General features: G+C 38.6%; 1 protein-coding gene across 1 annotated transcript; it reads left to right on the top strand.

Moving 5' to 3' along the window:
• Positions 1-1,073: 1,073 nt before the first annotated feature.
• On the top strand, positions 1,074-18,447 carry EIF3M (eukaryotic translation initiation factor 3 subunit M). Its single transcript, XM_005890873.3, is given in 12 exon segments — positions 1,074-1,130; positions 3,581-3,680; positions 3,683-3,712; positions 4,442-4,580; positions 4,832-4,955; positions 5,056-5,150; positions 10,997-11,080; positions 12,023-12,122; positions 12,684-12,765; positions 16,207-16,350; positions 17,523-17,583; positions 18,257-18,447. Coding segments are annotated over 12 exon segments (1,122 nt in total). The 5' UTR covers positions 1,074-1,088; the 3' UTR covers positions 18,378-18,447.
• Positions 18,448-18,704: the final 257 nt, after the last annotated feature.

The following is an 18,704-nucleotide window of genomic DNA, read 5'->3' as shown; positions in this document are numbered from 1 at the left end:
ATATTATTAAGCAATAAAAAGGAATGAAGGATTAATACATGCTACAACCGTGAAAGCATGTTAAATGAAAAAAGACGCAGGCCACATATTGTTATGCTTCCACTTATATGGAATGTCCAAAATAGACACATTCCTTGTACCTGCTTCAAGTCCTTTCCTTGCTGTCTTCTGCATAAAAAGGTTTCCGGCAGATTTATTCATTGGTACTTTCCTCATTTCCTTCAGTTCTCATTAATACTCGATCCATTTTCTTTGCTCACTCTATCCTAAAAGGCATGCACACACCACTCCTTTCTCTGCTTTTCTCTTAGTAGTGCCAGTTAACTGTTACGTGACTATTGAATAATAGCTAAGACATCCAAAGTTCACCGTGTTTTAATTGCTTTATTTATTACTTAGTTCTCACAATACCACCAAGAGGTAAGTACTTGATTTTATTTTTCCAACTGGAAGATGAAACGCCGCGGTTAAGCAATTACCCCAAATCACAAATCCATCAGACGGTACAGCAGGGATTCCACCCCAAGGAACTCGATTCGGCAGCCTGTGCTGTTAATCAGGATGCCATCCAGGAGAGCATTTCTAATATACTTCGTACTGTTGTGTTCTGTGTGCCTCCACTGAATGTAAGCTGCTGGTGCGGGAGTTTACCTTGAAAACTTCTGCTATCCCCAGGGCAGAGTGCACTGCCTGCTACTTAGTCCCTCAATAAAGGTTTAAAAGTGGATTAAATTATAAGTCGAAAAAAAATTGCCTTAAAACTTCAAAATGCTAGGTAGGCTCCGCGAGCCACAAACTCGGCAGCAACTCGAAACACAGCCCGCAACTCCACTACCGAAGTTAGAGGCGGCTGGAGGCAGTCCAGGGAGGAGGCCCTTGCGCGTGCCCCGGCTCCCCTCTGCCCCGCCCCCAGCCAGAATGCGTGCTGGGATTGGTCTCTGTGGTTCCGCCCTTGTCGATGACCCCGCCCCGCAAGACCCGCGGTGGGTGACCCGGAAGCAGTTGTGAGGCGCCGCCGCTCGGCCCAGCTCCCTTTTCCGGTCGGCGTGGTTTGGGAGCGCAACGTCCACGGTGCCCGGGCGTTCACCATGAGTGTCCCGGCGTTCATCGACATCAGCGAGGAAGATCAGGTGTGTTCCCGGACCGCGGATGCCTCCAGGGTGGGAGGTGGGGGTAGACTCAGGGATGTGAGGGGCCGAGTCGGGGTTGAGCCTGGGCCAGGCGGGCGGAACGCTGCCCCGCGGAGCCAACCCCGGAGTCGAGAGCCGCGGTTGTGTCCTCCGCACCCAGGAGTGGGCAGGCCGAGAGGCAGGGGCGCACGTTGCGAGCCTGGAGTTGCACCAGCCCGCCCGCCGGCGCTCCCAGCGCTGGGTCCCAGGCTCGACAGCCTACTTCCTGGTTGGCGTCGGGACTCTTCCAGCCTGTAGTCACTTCTGTCTGTCGACACAGTACTTTTGACTCATTGAGACGGGTATCTGCTTCCGTCCCCGAAATGCAGCCACATCCGGAGTGGGAGGTGGCGAATCTTCAGAAGGCATAAGCAGTTCAGGGGAAAATTTGGTACTAAAGATCAAGATGGCTTTACTACTTTGTGACCGTATGTAGACTGTATTTTATAGTCTTACTTGAGCAAGAGTGAGAGTTCTGAAAGCATAACATCAGTTCCACCCCCAGACTTTTGAGGCATACACCTGTTGAACGGTCTTAATATTTTTAAGTTTCTGTTTGCTTTTTGGTATGTATGCATGGGTAATGCTTCTCATTTTAAACGGAGAAGTCTCAAGTTCAAGTAAACTCGAAGTGAGTTTCTCGTTAATTTTGCAGAACTGAAAACTGTTCTCCGAAGTTTTAAGTGTTGCCATTCTGTAGTTTTCTGCTACTCTACTAACATGGAAATTTTGGTTTCGATAGAAGAGAAAACATTACTAGTCTAAGATAACTTTCAGACCTGAAGAGCAGAGTAAGGGAAAGAAAAATGGGGGGTAAAAAGCTAGGGAAGGAGTTGAGCATTATTAGAAAAGACGTGTAAGGAAAAAAAGCCTATCTGATGAGGAATGAGATCATGTTATCAACAATAGGCTATTAGGTTATTGGGGAAAGAGAAGTTACTTGGTTTTTGTTTTTGTTTTAAATGGAAAAGGGTTGTTGATGCAGGAAGTTTTGCCATTGATTATATTAAAGTGTCTTTTCTAGTTAGGTTATGCTACTGTTCTTGTTTCACCCTAGCCATTCCTTTTGGGTGAATAGATGATTGCTTCAGGAATTTAACTTCCATCAAGTTCTCCGATTAGAATAACCCCCTGTGGCCAGTAGGGATGCCAGATGAAAACAGCAAAGTGTTGATTGAATAGTTTGCTTTGTGCATGCAAAGCAGAAAGTAAATAAATGCCTTTGGTGGGGGGAGGGGGGCACCGTACTATGTCTCCTTCATAGAGAAATATACAGTGGTATTTTAATGCTCTCTGAAATGGTGAGATTTGTTTTATGAAATCTTGTTTATACCAAGTCATGTGAAGTTTCTATGTTATCTGAAAAGATTGCGCCGTCAGATCTGCAGGTTTCATGTACTTAGGTGGCCACACATAGCTGTGGGATTAGAAATGTGATGCCTGTACATGTGCTGGTGGTGTCCCTGCATCTCCATTTCATTTCTTTATTATCTTAAACACCGTTTACATTCATGTATAGCTGCCATAAATCCAAGTCCTCGAATAAGTTATTAAATATTATGTGTGCGTTAGAGTAGAAAATGCCTGAATACTTGATGTGGTCCTGTAGTTACGTGTTTATAGGCCCAACAGTGCTTTCTGATCCGGGTGTGCATAGATGCAATTTGACAGAAACATTATATTAAGGGCGACATTCAAAGGCATCTTCTTATTTTTATGTCTCTCACAGGGCTTATCTCAGATAGGTCCTCAAACATTTACTTAACAAATGATTACTCCCTTACCAGGGTAATGTGTGTAACTTTTTAAATTATCCGTGTTACATAGACCTGAGCAATAAAACTTCACTTCTTTAAAACAGATCACTTATTCCCTTTCCCCACTTGCCCCCCAAAAAAGCTTGGACTATGTTAGAAAGGCTTTTGCTGTATACTGAAAATCCATCAGGATATATAGGTCATGTGAGAGAAATTCTGAAGGTGATAAGTGTGGGGGTCATAATGGGGGTTTGTGTAGCTACTTGTTTGAGGTGAAGTGAAGTTGCTCTGTCATGTCCGACTCTTTGCGACCCCATGGGCTATAGCCTACCAGGCTCCTCCGTCCATGGGATTCTCCAGGCAAGAATACTGGAGTGGGTTGCCATTGCCTTCTCCAGGAGATCCTCCCAACCCAGGGATTGAACCTGGGTCTCCCGAATTGTAGGCAGACGCTTTACCGTCTGAGCCCTTTGAGACTGATGGTGGATGAGCTGGGGAGAGAAACTTTAATATAATTTTAAGTCATCATTAAATGTGATATTCACATTTTGTTTATTATTTTTTTAAGAAACAGGACAGAATGCTTTTAGAGCTTACCTTTTGTAATTTATAGTTCATCTAATAAATATAGAACAATCTTATTTGATTCAACAGGCTGCTGAACTTCGCGCTTATTTGAAGTCTAAAGGAGCTGAAATTTCAGAAGAGAATTCAGAAGGTGGACTTCATGTAGATTTAGCTCAGATTATTGAAGCCTCGATGTATGTCTGAAGGAAGATGATAAAGGTTTGTTTTTAAATTTTTTGTATTATTACTAATCATAGACCTACTTTTAAAACTTTGTTAGGAATTGTATTTGTTTTGTTTTAGACCTTAGAACTTTAAAAGCACCATTGTTTTTAATCTTTGCACACACTTTCAGTTTATTCTCATCTGTTAAACCTGTGAAGTAAGCCTATTTTGAGAAAACATCTTTTTCACATCTGTTTTTTGAGTGTTATTGCACACAGTAAATACTGGTAATTTCAGAATGAACTAAAGAAGAAATACGAATCTCTTCATAAGGTTTACAGTATCAAATGGGAGGCAATTTCAGGTAATTGAAAAGCTAATCATTTGACTAATCCTCTATTTATTGAGATAAAATGGGAAATTTTGAAAATTAGGAGTCCTAAAATCTCTGGTTAAGGTTTGAGATTAAACTTGGCATATAAATAGTATCTTGCCAGTAAAAACTGAAACTGTATAGTATAAGGACGTGTAAATCAGTCTTCTGTTTTACTGGTTGAAAACCAGATCCTGGGTAGTAACTTCTTCCTTGTTTAATAAAATGTGGAAGTTGTTTTCTGAATGATAATGGTACAACAGAGCTGGTTATTTTAAATTCACGTGTTCTCTGTTTTTTAGTTGTTTTAAGTTCAGTGGTCTTTGGTATATTAAAATTCTGGAAATACATATTTAACTCAATACATTAAATATTATAGTATCACTGTTTTGTCATCCATACACGTGTAGATGTTGAAAGTGTGATGAACAGCGTGGTATCCCTCCTGTTGATCCTGGAACCAGATAAGCAAGAAGCTCTGATTGAAAGCCTATGTGAGAAACTGGTCAAATTTCGTGAAGGTGAACGTCCGTCTCTGAGACTGCAGTTGTAAGTTAAGAACTGAAAGAGGCTCAGTTTTTCTATGGGGTTTTCATGTTACTGTCGTTTATTTGTAAACAGAATTCTAGAACTTGACTCTCAGCTGTGGCTTATTGGTGGTGTGTCTTGGGCTCCATTTCCCTCCTTGCAGTGTGATGTTCGTGACAGTATCTCTGTGAAGTTTGTTGTCAGGGCGGATGGCCTCAGTGTACTCAGCATAGTCACTGATCTCAAGCACTGCCTTATTGTTTGTTCACCAGGCTAAGCAACCTTTTCCATGGGATGGATAAGAATACTCCTGTAAGATATACAGTGTATTGCAGCCTCATTAAAGTGGCAGCATCTTGTGGGGCCATCCAGTATATTCCAACTGAGCTGGATCAAGTGAGTTACCATGTGGAATACTTGTTCTGCTTATAAGAAATAAGAAGCAAATATGTTCACCATGTCACTGCATTTTCTCCTTTTGTCAATCTCGTCCTAGGTTAGAAAATGGATTTCTGACTGGAACCTCACCACTGAAAAAAAACACACCCTTTTAAGACTACTTTATGAGGCACTTGTGGATTGTAAGAAAAGGTATTCAGAATTGATGCATTGTGAAGACAAGTAGGATAAGTGCTTTTGCTCTTTCTTTGTTCTCTGAGGAGGTGCTATAAATCTCTTTGTGTAAATTTCACCTACTAAATTCAAGATAACTGCAAAGTTTGAAATAGTTTTTCCCATCTTTAAACTTTCTAAAAAGCAAAACTTGCTTTCCTAAAACTGGTACAGCTGTTAATCCCAAAGCTGTGTAATACCAGACTAAGTTATTTAATTAGACTAAGCTTTGATGTCTTAGTGCGGGGTAGTGCTGTCGCTTTTGTTTAATGGTGGTGAGGGTCTAGCAGTCAGTTCCCCTTAGTCAGTGTCTCCTATATAAACAGTGTCCCTGAGGTGAAACTTTGCAATGAAAGTGAAAGAAAAGTGGTAGTCATTCAGTCATGTCCGACTCTTGGTGACTCCATTGACTGTAGCCAGCCAGGCCGCTCTGTCCGTGGGCTTTTCCAGGCAAGAATACTGGAGTGGGTAGCCAGTTCCTTCTCCAGAGGATCTTCCCAACCCAGGGATCGAGCCCAGGTCTCCCACATTGCAGACAGACGTTTACCATCTGAGCTACCAAGGAAGCCCAACTTTGCAATAGACTATACTGAATCTTATTGTGCTTTTGCAAGGTCTTGAGTTTCTAAGGCTTGTATTTAGCCCAGCAAATTGCATGCCCAAAAGATTTATTCCTCAGCCAGTTATGAGTGCAACCAAATGATAGATTTGGCCCAGATTTTAGAATCAGTATTGAAGGATAATCCTGCCATTTTGACCTAGCTTTTCAATTTCTCTTTTCACATAGTGGTTAAAAACTTTTAGAAAAAGTAATCAGTCTTCAGTTTAGTTTTATTGCACAATTTTTAGTGGCTTTCAGTGCTAGGGTGTTTGATATATTAGAGAAGATCAATAATAGTGTTTCTGTTACGTTAATGTAAGTTTTTGCAGGCCATTTACATTTAATAATACAAGAGAAAATTATATTTTTGTTGTGAAAGTTGCAGTGTTTTATTATAAAAGAAGTAAGCAGGGGATTTTGCATTAATAGCCTTTTTCATTTTGTATCAGTGGCTACTGTCTGTTACATGCTTGCACACTTGTGGCAGCATTCCAGCCAGTTGTCAATAAGTGTTAGTTTTATATCAGACCATTTCAAATAGGGAGGGCATGAAAGCTACTGGAGAAGGAATCCGTATTTTAATATACACTATAAATGTGTAGGCAGTGGAATAAAACTACTGGGATTCGAACCTTGGCCTTCCTACTAGCTATGTGTTAGTTGCTCAGTCATGTCCAACTCTGCAATCCCATGGATTGTAGCCTGCCAGGATCCTGTCCATGGAATTCTCTAGGCAAGAATACTAGGGTAAGTTGCCGTTCCCTTCTCCAGGGGATCTTCCCAACCTAGGGATCAAAGCCAGGTCTCCTGCATTACAGGCAGATTCTTTACCATCTGAACCTCCAGGCTAGCTGTATGACCCTAAATAAATCTGTATACCTCAATTTCCAACTTCAAGATGGAAATAGTAGTAGTATGTACCCAATAGTTGGAGAAGGCAATGGCACCCCACTCCAGTACTCTTGCCAGGAAAATCCCATGGATGGAGGGCCTGGTGGGCTGTAGTCCATGGGGTCGCTAAAAGTTGGACATGACTGAGCGACTTCACTTTCACTTTTCACTTTCATGCATTGGAGAAGGAAATGGCAACCCACTCCAGTGTTCTTGCCTGGAGAATCCCAGGGACGGGGGAGCCTCGTGGGCTGCCGTCTATGGGGTCGCACAGAGTCGGACATGACTGAAGCGACTTAGCAGCAGCAGCAGTACCCAATAGCATTATTGGAAAGATTAAATAAGATATACACGAAGTTCTTAAAACAGTGGTTTTATTATTAAGAAAGCACTCAGTGAATATTAGATATTTTATTCCTGTCATTATCCTTTTCACTTTTTTCAAGCTCATCTTAAAAAATTAGTCTTTTTCTTCTGGTACAGTCGTTTAAAATGATGTATGTCGTTGATGACTACTCATTGGGTGGTGTCTCTGATTGCTATTTAGTAGATCCTCAGTCTTTTATTCATAAAAAGGAAGTAATTAAGGTCACCTTCTAAAGAATCCCAAAGCTAGTTCTCAGAGAAATTGAGATAGGACATCAGTACCCATCCATCCCCTCCTAGACACACCCTAATGTTAACGTATGAAGAAATACCTGCAGCATTTGTCACAGGTGAGCATTCTTTCCCTGTTGAAACGCTTCCTTCAGTTGACTTCTGGGGCTTCTGTCTAGAGTCTTGCTTCATTCACAACTCATTTGTGGCTCCCTCCCTTCTTCAGATCTGCTCAGTTGTTGCCTCATTGGAAAGGCCTTTGGCTGTCTGTGAAAATAACAACATTGCTCTACCCTTGCGTTGCTTCCCCCCTACCTTCCCTCTTTTATTACTGCTCCCATTGCACTTATTATTAACTGACCTTCTATGTTGTAATGTTTATTATCTGTTAGTCCCCACCAGAATGTAAGTTTCACAAGGGCCTTAACTTTTTGTTCATTGCTAGGACAGTGTCTGACAAGAGTAGGCACTCAGTATGTATGTGCTAGGTGAATGATGACTATTTCTGGAAAACGAACGTGTTGCAACAGCAGTAGATGTAAGAAGCAGTGACGTAAGGCAATATGAAGCGGTGGTTTATGGAACTATAGCGTGTATGCCCTTCCCAGGCTTTCAACCCAGCTTCTCTTCTGAACTTTAGGTCTTTATGTTCAGCTGCTTTCCACCTGTTTCTATTTAGTTGCGGCCTTGCCTTGGTGAGTCAGACAGTAAAGAATCCACCTGCAATGCAGGAGACCTGGGTTCAATCCCTGGATTGGGAAGATTCCCTTTGGGGAGGGCATGGCAACCCACTCCAGTTTTCTTGCTTGGAGAATCCCCACGGACAGAGGAGCCTGGTGGGCCACAGTCCATGAGGTCACAAACAGTCAGACGTGATTGAGTGACTGAGCACACACAGTTGCCTCAAACTCAGTATGACCAAAATGAATTACCGTTTTCTCTCTCTGAATTAGTCTATTTTCCTAGCTAGACATCTTGAAGTCATCTTCTGTTTATTCTATTTACAGTGAAACAAATTTCAGCATATGATTCTTCAGGTTTATATTTTCTTTAGGGTACAGTACAAAATTCTTAGTCTGATACAGAAGTCCTTTCTGACGTGGGCTTCCGTTTATTGCTGTAGTGTGACTTGGCGAATGTGACAATAATCTTGCCATTTTTGTATGGTGCAGTGACAAACTACAAAAAGTTTGCTTTCTCTATATAGATACTCCCTCCCTCCATTTCTCTCCTCCTCTTTTTTATGCACACCCACACCCACCCGCATACTCTTCCTCTTGGTTATCGTACTCTAGACATAGTGAACTGTGTCAGATACAAAAGCACCATGCTCTTTCCCAGTCTGGACCAGAGAGGCTGGAACTTGTTCTTATATGGTCTACAAGCTAAGAATGGTTTTTACATTTTTAACTGATTGATTGGGGTGGGGTTGGGGAGTCAAAAAAAGGCTATTTCTTAAAATGTGGCCATTATATGAAATGCAAATTTCAGTGTCCATAAAATTTTATTGGAACACGCCCATATTTACATTTTTATGTATTATCTATGTCTGCTTTCACCAAGATTTGAATAGTTGAGGTAGAGACTGTGACCTCTAAAGCCAAAATATTTGCCTGGTGCTTTGTGGAAAGCTGACCTCTACGTGGTCTAGACCCACACTCAGCTCCTTCACTCTGCCTGAAGTGCTCCTCCTGTACTTACAGTGCCCTCCACTCACATGGCGCTTCGTACCCTCAGCTAAGAGCTTTATGAGGATGTAGGCTCAGTGAGGGCTTCCAGGTGGTGTGGTGGTAGAGAGTCCACCTACCAGTGCGGGAGACACAAGAGACGTAGGCTCGATCCCTGGATTGGGAAGATCCCTTAGAGAAGGAAATGGCAGTGCACTCCAGTATCTTTGCCTGGGAAGTCCCATGGACAGAGGAGCCTGGCGGGCTACAGTCCGTGGAATAGCAGAAGAGTTGGACACGCCTTAGTGACTAAACCACAAAGCAGTAAAGGCTCAGGGAAGGTTAGCAAGCTTGTCTGCCCACCATTGCATTCCCAAGGTCTTGGGCACTGATGGGCCCTGAGTCGGTGAATGCTCCCCATGCTTAAGGAACTAGGAGAGGATACTTATTTAAACTCTGTAAATTTCTGTCATGCTGCTGCTTTAAGTTTTAAGATTTGGTTTTTGCCTAGTACACAGAAAATGGTCATTTTGTTGTTTTTGCTTCTTGGGAGTTACCTTGCCCTCTTAGTAAGAAATGCTTACACTTATTGGTGCCTCCTTCCTGATTTTATTCATATTGGTGGTTGATGAGTGCAAATTGTGTGATACCTTCTGAGGCCTTTAATATGTCAGATACTGTGCTCTTTAAATGGACTATTTGATATTTGTGAATTCAGATTTTCTTTAAAAAGATGTATTCGACTGAAGTATACTGTGGCTGTTAAAACTGGAAAGTGTGCCCATGCTTGCAGTGTATCACAGGATAGTAATTTGTTTTTTAAATTGGAGGGTGATTGTTTTACAGTGTTCTCTCTGCTGTACAACATGAATTCAGCCATAAGTGTGTGTGTGTATATATATATATATCCCTTCCCTTGTGAGCCTTCCTCCCACTCCCCCCAACAAGGTAATATATTTGAACCTTAGTTTTGTGGGAAGTTTTAGAATGTCATTTAACTTTTTAAAAATAAATGGTATAGCTCTTACTGATTTTATCCAGGTTGAATCCAGATGTGGGGAGAAGAGAAGGGTTTTTAGCAAATGAAAAGGGTATTTCTCCTACTTAGCAAACTGAAGCTTTCTGTAACTGGCTGAAGATTTTATCAGTTTAAAAGAAGAAATAAACGGTGAAGATAAACATTTTCTAAGTTCAGATTGAGCTGATGCATTTAATTATTTTGTACTTTTCACTGCAGTCAAAATTGATCATATAATTCTGGGGGTGATTTAATTGGAAGGGTGTCATTAGTGGAGTTATTTAAATATCTGGTGTTGGCTCAGGTTCAGCCGTACTATTCTCAGACAAAAACCTTTTTCTCCTCTAGGCCTTTTTATAGCTTGTCTTCTCTGCCTGGAAAGTCATCCAGCCCCTGCCTCCCACCTCCAATACTCTTCATAGCCAATTATTTTACATCCTTCAGATCTCAGCTTACGTGTCATTTCCTCAGAGAGAGACTTTCCCTGCTCACTCTGTATGAAATAGCCTGCTCTTTCCTCTCTCAACTCTTATTACTGTATGCTGCTGCTAAGTCGCTTCAGTCATGTCCGACTCTGTGCGACCCCATAGATGGCAGCCCACCAGGCTCCCCTGTCCCTGGGATTCTCCAGGCAAGAACACTGGAGTGGGTTGCCATTTCCTTCTCAATGCATGAAAGTAAAAAGTGAAAGTGAAGTCACTCAGTCGTGTCTGACTCTTTGCGACCCCATGGACTGCAGCCCACCAGGCTCCTCCATCCATGGGATTCCCCAGGCAAGAGTACTGGAGTGGGGTTCCATTGCCTTCTCCCTATTACTGTATAACATCACCATTTTCCTTTATGGCACGTACTTGTTAATTGTTATTTTTCCTTAGTTGTTTCTCTTTCCTACTAGAAGGAAAGTTCATGACTTTCCATAGAGAAGAACTGTGTCTCTGGGTCACCAGTGTATGTGTATCATCAGCACAATATTGGCACTTAGTAAATATTTTTTAATGAATGAATGGCAGTAATGACACTCTGAAGTTCCTAAAGTTGTATTTCTTTTTAGTGATGCCGCATCAAAAGTTATGGTGGAATTGTTAGGCAGTTACACGGAGGACAATGCTTCCCAGGCTCGAGTTGATGCCCACAGGTAATGTTTACCATGGTGTTCCAGTGATGGCTGTCGTCACTGGGGCAGAGGCAAGCTAGAGTATTTGGTCATATAGTGGAGGTCATGCCTGCATCCACCAGTGATCCAAAACCATTTGATAGCACATGCTTCTTGATGATTCTAATGTAGCTACCAAAATTCAAGATTGGGTATTGAAAGAACCACAGAATGCATGTGAAATAGCCATATAGTGTTTGCTATTTGGGGTATTCCTGCAATTGGGGTTCCCAACCTGAGTAGTAGAACTTGATCTTGGTTTGGTGGGGAAAGGTTTCATTTGTATAAAAATTAACTTATTGCTAACGAGAACTGCTTCAAGCACTTTTAGGTCTATTTAGTAGCGATAAGAGTAGGATCAGTTTTTTAACTCTATGGAATGGAAATTGTGGTAATTTCTTCATAGGGTTATTGCTTCCCAAGAACTTGTATATAATGGATGTTGGTAGAAAGGGTAGTTAGTGGAAAAGATCGTCGTCGACTCAGGTTAGAATGCCTGCATTCAAATACTTGACCACTTAATTAGCCCTTAAAACCAGGCATGTTCTTTTCTGAGCTTGTTTCATCTTTGGTAAAGTGGGCTTGATAATACTGTTAAGTGTCTCAGGGTGCTGTGAGGATGAAATAAGATAATATATGTTAAAGCACTTAATGTCTGACATAAATGGTAAAATATTGCTATTTTATTCTTTATTTTGGTGGTGCTTTCTCTTCAACTATGTTTTTGTCTGAATAATTTGGTTAAAACAGGCATCACTGATCAATTTATTGGCCTGTTTTAACCCCAGTTTTGTAATTTTTTTATGCCATGTATATCAAACTCTTAGATATTTCACTTAATTGAATATATTTTGCAGTCTGCAAAGCTAGTGAAATGTACCTGAATTTCAAGACTCTGAGCTTTGATTTTGTTTTCTAACTAAGGTGTATTGTGCGAGCATTGAAAGATCCAAATGCATTCCTTTTTGACCATCTTCTTACGTTAAAACCAGTCAAGTTTTTGGAAGGCGAGCTTATTCATGATGTAAGTAATTTATCCTTAATGTGAAAAGTGTTTTCTCCTCAATCTAACATACTGAACCCAGAACTCTTTGTATTAATGGACACAACTCAGAGAAATCTAGAAAGAGAACTATTTATTCATTTTTTATCAGGAACAGACTGAAATTTAGGACTAACATTTAGCTTTTCTCCGCTGCTGAACACTCCTGTTCTTCATTTCTTTCCTTCATCTTCTCTATTATGAACTTAGAGAATACAAATTTCTTCATTTATATAGTGTCTGCTAGCCCCCAATTAGGAAAATAAGTCTGATATTTAAAAGCACATGAATGCACTTTTCTAGTATAAATACATTACGGATTATTTTCTTTTAGTACTACGTCATTACTGCCATCTTTTGGGGTAAATCATTTAGAGCTCATTGTATTTACTGATTCTTTCATCTTAAGTGAATTTGATGAAAGCAGATTTACATGGTAATTTGATCAAACAGATTGAAATGTAGAGTCTCCTTGCTGGGAGTCAGTGTCCTAAATAGCTAGAATAAATCTTGATTCTGTTTTTTTTGTCTTTATTTGTATAGCTTTTAACCATTTTTGTGAGTGCTAAATTGGCATCATATGTCAAGTTTTATCAGAATAATAAAGACTTCATTGATTCACTTGGTAAGTTTTGGGGAATATTCTTTGGAGGGGTAGGGAGAGATAGGAATGTATGATTGAGAAAATACAATCATGGCCTTATGTGTAGATTACCCTAACCAGTGGTGTATCTTATTCCTTAGATGCATGGTGATTGAAATTTTTGGTACTTCTTTTAAAAAGCCACAGTCACATAATTGTAGCAGATAGCTTTTTTCCTTCTAATACAGTCTTACACTTGGTTCTCCATCACTGCCCCCAATGAACAAAGTATACTGTATTCCCAAGCAGATCTAAGTGAAGCTGTAGATGAAGTTAGATGTGGAGTTATGGTGATTTTGTGTGACAGTTTGTTGAAGACAGCATAGTAAGTTTAAGCTTTGTGATTTTTATCTTGAAGTTTTCTTTCTAGACCAACAGAGTTCAGTAAATGTTGCTGAATTGAATCTTACTCATCCTCATTGAGCAGACTGCATATATATTCAGTGTTTTCTTTCTGGAGCATGTTTTTAACATGGCTAAAATTAAAAAGAGAAACCTTAGGAAATCTGTAGTTGAACAGGTTTAATTGTTCTAAAACTCCGTTTTTTAGAGAGTGAAGACAAATAAAGCTAAGGTGCTTAGTTTTTCTACTGGACGATGATCAGAACACAAAGGCCAGTTGTAATTTTCCATATTAAAATTGAATTTAGTCTTCCTGGTTGGTTGAAGTGTAGATAAAGAATACATTTATAATCTACTTTGATTATACTATTAGTCCTCAATTTGGTAATCATTAATTTCTGTCACCTATAACTTTTGTGCAGCCATTGGAATTGGGGAAGATTGAATTATCCTGAACATAATAAGGCGTTTGAAATACACCAAGATAAAGTAGATGCAAGTGTGTTTGTGTGCAGTGCTTTGCCAGGTGCACTAGACCCAGAAAACCACATTCTGTCCCAGTTAATTTGTTTTGTGGCATGAAGTTATGTGATGGAATGTTAATGTCAGCAACCTCTTTATTTACGCACCAAAGAAAAAGGAGTAGTAATTAACACTTTGACACTCCCCCATTGATGTGTAATTGACTGTTTCAAAGGAGCACTGGTTCATAAGCTATTGCATGCATTAAAATTACGTTTTCTATATTGCAGCATTTTAAGACAGGGGTCAGTGACAATGCAGAAATTGCTCAATGATGCACATTTTTTTATTACTGCATTAAGGTTTTGACATATTAGTAATGAATAAATGTTTCCATAAAATTAGATTTTTTTATAACTTTAAAATTGAAATATGACACAGAACACTGTGACTTCCTCGTTGAAGGTAATCTACTTTCATGAAACAAAGCACAGCTTTCTACAAGTCTTTAACTCATACTTTACTGGCTTCATAGTTTGATTTTGAGAACAAGAATCCTAAAGACTTTAAATTTGGTTCTTTGTTTTAAACATCAGTTTGAAGTGTTTTTAAATGCAGATTTCCATGAGTTAGACCATGGTTTTACATAATTCATTTGAGAAATAATCTTCCCTCTGATAAGTTTTTTGATTTATGGTAAGCTTGTAACTGCACAAGGAGTAGCAGTAAAATAAATTTAATTTCATTAGTATTTTAAATTATATCTTAGAAATTTTAGGAATTCCTATCATTTTATCATATTAAAAGAGGCCAATATGTATGTCCATAGAACTGGTAATGTTAAGGAATTTTCTTATATTAACAAATATTGTATACAAATAAACTTTGTATTTGTTCTCTGTGATAGGAAAAACATAATTTCTGTGTAAACCACAAATCAGATTCCCTGTTTGGCCTTTTGTTTGTCACAATCTATGCAGATTAGCAATCATTTATTAGTAATTTGTTTGTAAAAGATGTTTTGGAGAAAAACATCATATTAAATGTTTATTTTTGGGTTTTAAATGTATTAAGATGTTATTACACCTGAAAGTCGGATTATAAATGTGTAGACGCCACAGGTGGCATCAGTTATTCTCAGAACACTTCGTTTTATTAACGGACAGCTTGGGCCAACAGTAGCACGACTTGTGTCAACTGAATTGCCCTAACATGTCCACATGTAATCTAGTGTTGTCCAGTTGCTACCTTCTTGCTTCAGAAAGTTAATCAGCATCTAATTTGCATTTGTTAATTAGGGTTAATGTGCACTAATTGATTTTTTGATGCTTGTAGGTTTCCATTAAATCTGCTTAGCAATACTTACTTGGGTACCTCATTCATTTGAGTTATGATGATCATGTTTTTGTTGAATCAGTGCCAAATAGAAAGCCTGCATCATAATTACAGCTAATTAACAATTATGTTCTATATTAATGGGCTTCCCTAGTCTTCTGCTAATATTGTTATAAATTTCAAATTTATTTATGGAGTACTTAGAACTTTTTTACCAGTACAAACTTGAGGCTCTTAATTACTAGACTGTGTCATTCGCTGAGTTTACATAATTTGAAAGTTCAGAGAAAAGGAATGTGTGAGTATTTCTAAATTAACTTTAGAAATGTTTTAAGAAATTAACATGAAATAAGAGTAATCTGTGTGTTATAATTCGGCTTCTGTTTAGAAATAGATAGTTTGGGTATTCAGGATTTGTATATATTTGTATTTCTAGTTGTTTTGTAAATGAACTTGTTTTTTAGGCCTAGTACTGCCACTTTGTACCAGTAAGTAAGTCACTTAATCTTACTCCTCAATTTTAATTTTTTTAAAGAGAAAGGATGGGGACTAGGTAGTTTGCTTTTAGGTCTGACAGTTGTTTGTGATCCGAATAATTATAATATTTCATTAGAAATTATAAGGCAAAATTTGAATTATTTGTAGTTTTCTACTTTTGCCTTAAAAAGAACAGGTTATCACTATTACTTTATCTAGTACTAATCATTTTAAACCTGTAAATGTTAAATATATACTTCTGCAGTTTGACTTTTAAGTATTAAATCCCAAGTGGTCTAAAGAGAAATTTAATGTTTTCATAACTGAATGTATGTTAAAATATTTTAAAATTCCATGCTTACCAGTAACACAGAAAACAGTTAAGTATCAATAGATACAGAATCCTGTGTTTAAATGAAGAGCTTATTAGTAAAAATAAGTTTTAAGTAATTTAGTTTAATGAGAATGTTCTTTATGAAATGTATTTTGTATACTTTATCTCCTAAGATATATAAAATAAATACTAAAAATAGAAAATGTGCAAAATGTTTAGGGCCTAAAAATACCATTTTATAGCCTGATCTTAACATTGAATGTGTCACCTGTGGCACTGAAGTAATAAAGAAACGTAGTTATAGAAAAATAATTTTAAATGCTCCATAATATGATTGTAGGGTCAGTTTATGGTTTGCAAATACAAGAAGGTTTGTGAAAATTAACACTGACACAATTTTACAGAAGCGTTGTTACCATGCAGGGCTGTAATTAGTATGGATGCTTATCTGGCTTCACTGCTGTGTTTCTCAGGCCTACTGCATGAACAGAATATGGCAAAAATGAGACTGCTTACTTTTATGGGAATGGCCGTGGAAAATAAAGAAATTTCTTTTGACACAATGCAACAAGAACTTCAGATTGGAGCTGATGATGTTGAAGCATTTGTTATTGATGGTAAGGCAATTGGAACATTTTCTTTTCTAGAATTTCCTTCTATCCTATGAAACATAAGATTTTTAATCCTGAAACTGAGTTTAGTAGTTGAGCAGATTATATTTGTAGTACTGGAAAATTCAGTGGGATTACATTCAGTAAGTTGCTTTGTGGTTTTTTTTGGAGAAGGAAATGGCAACCCACTCTAATATTCTTGCCTGGAGAATTCCGTGGACAGAGGAGCCTGTCAGGCTACAATCCATAGGGTCACAAAGGGTCGGACACGATTGAATGAGCACATTTGGTTTTTGGTGTGTATCTATTCCTTGAAGTCATGTAGAACAAAAGGCCTTTAGGGCGGTGGTATATTGTAGTGGTTAAGAGCCTAGATTTTAGTATTAAACCTGTGTTTGAGACTAGGCCTTCAGCTGTGAAACATGAATGTAGGAGTTAATTTGTGGTTGTTTAGATTAAATAAATTAATGCCTGTAATTAATGCATGTGCCAGCTCAGTAAATGATCTGAAAATACTAACCATTATCACATTTTTGTGATTGGCCTAGGAATAGGACCTCCAATAATTATATTGTGTGCTGTGCTCAGTCACATCCCATTCTTCGCAACCCCGTGGACTGTAGCCCACCAGGCTCCTCTGTCCCATGAAATTTTCCAGGCAAGAAACTGGATTAGGTTGCCATTTCCTTCCCCAGGGGATTTTCCCAACCCAGGGATCAAACCCATGTCTCTTAGGTCTCCTGTGTTGGCTGGGAAGCCTTAATAATTGCCTTATAAAGTGCAATGTAATTAGGATTTTTTAAGATTAATAAAATGCACGGAACTATTGACATTGTTTCATTGGAATGCTCTTAAGTCTCAAACAGCCCTATAATACCTTATTAAGAAACTGTTTCCTGCCTCCTCTGTTTTGTGATTTCAGGATGAACACTAGAATTCTTACTGAAAATCGTTATGTGATATTTAATACAGATAGGTGCAGCAAACCAGAGGACAAATATATGTGGCCTTCCTTTTGGTTGTATCATACTGCTGCGCTTCAAAGAGCCAGTTTGTAAAATAGTGTTGGGAAACTGTAAAGTTTTATTATGGTTTACTTGGTCACAGTTTCATGCTTTAGACTGTTTTCCTTGGGAATTTTTCCATATAATAAGTCATGTAAAACATCCTTTTTCTAGCTGTAAGAACTAAAATGGTCTACTGCAAAATTGATCAAACCCAGAGAAAAGTTGTTGTCAGGTAAGACACTAATACTTTGCAGCATTTTGTAGAACAGTTTATTCTATTTCACTTAAATGTTTATAGAGAACCAAGGTGTATTCTTATCAGTTGACTGTAGTTAAATAGTTCCTATTTATCATAATTTTATTAAAGTTCAGACTGAATGTGATTAGCTTATTTAATGAAAGAGTCCTATTTTCCAGCACATTTCATTTAATGGCTCAGCACTGGCTAGAATACTAATGACTTCTGTGTCTGGTTTATGTAGTTCAGGAAAATAGATGGTTTAGGATTAGTGTGAATAGTGAAAGTCGCTCAGTTGTGTCCAACTCTTTGCGACCCCATGAACTATACAGTCCGTGGAACTCTCCAGGCCAGAATACTGGAGTGGGTAGCTTTTCCCTTCTCCAGGGATCTTCCCAACCCAGGAATTGAACCCAGGTCTCTGATATTACAGGCAGATTCTTTACCAGCTGAGCCACAAGGGAAGCCTGGTTTAGGATTAGTATGGCAAATAAAGGTTTTTTGTTTTGTTTTGTTTTAAAAAACCTTATAGTCATTTTTACAACTCTATATTGTCTCCTATATATATTTAACCTTGCTGTTTTAACTAGATACAAGTGTATTGTATTATAAAAAGAATATCAAAGGACAAAAGGTTGACTAATAACTTTATTTTTAATTTTTCCAGTCATAGCACACATCGGACATTTGGAAAACAGCAATGGCAGCAACTCTATGACACACTTAATGCCTGGAAACAAAATTTGAACAAAGTGAAAAACAGCCTTTTGAGTCTTTCTGACACCTGAATTTTTATGCTGTATAGTTTTGCTCTTTTTGGAAAATCTAAATCATAGTAAAATATAGGCTAAAATCTGACTACAGTCTGGACATTTATTGTCTCATATTTAAAAGAAATAACCATCTTCAGAGCATACAAAGTAATAAATCACAAAGGGTCACTGTCTATTTTGTATAATACATATGTTGTGTTCTGTAAGGAAGGGGTTTGAGATGCACCAAGAGCTTTGAGTATATGGAGGAAAGACAAATTTAACTAAAGGGAATTAAATGCTAACATTCATTCAGTGCTAATATCAAACCTTGCAATCTTAGCTATCTTAAATGAAGCATTT

The sequence above is a fragment of the Bos mutus genome, chromosome 15 (assembly GCF_027580195.1).
Source record: "Bos mutus isolate GX-2022 chromosome 15, NWIPB_WYAK_1.1, whole genome shotgun sequence".
NCBI lineage: Eukaryota > Metazoa > Chordata > Mammalia > Artiodactyla > Bovidae > Bos > Bos mutus.
This window is presented reverse-complemented; position numbering and strand designations above follow the sequence as displayed.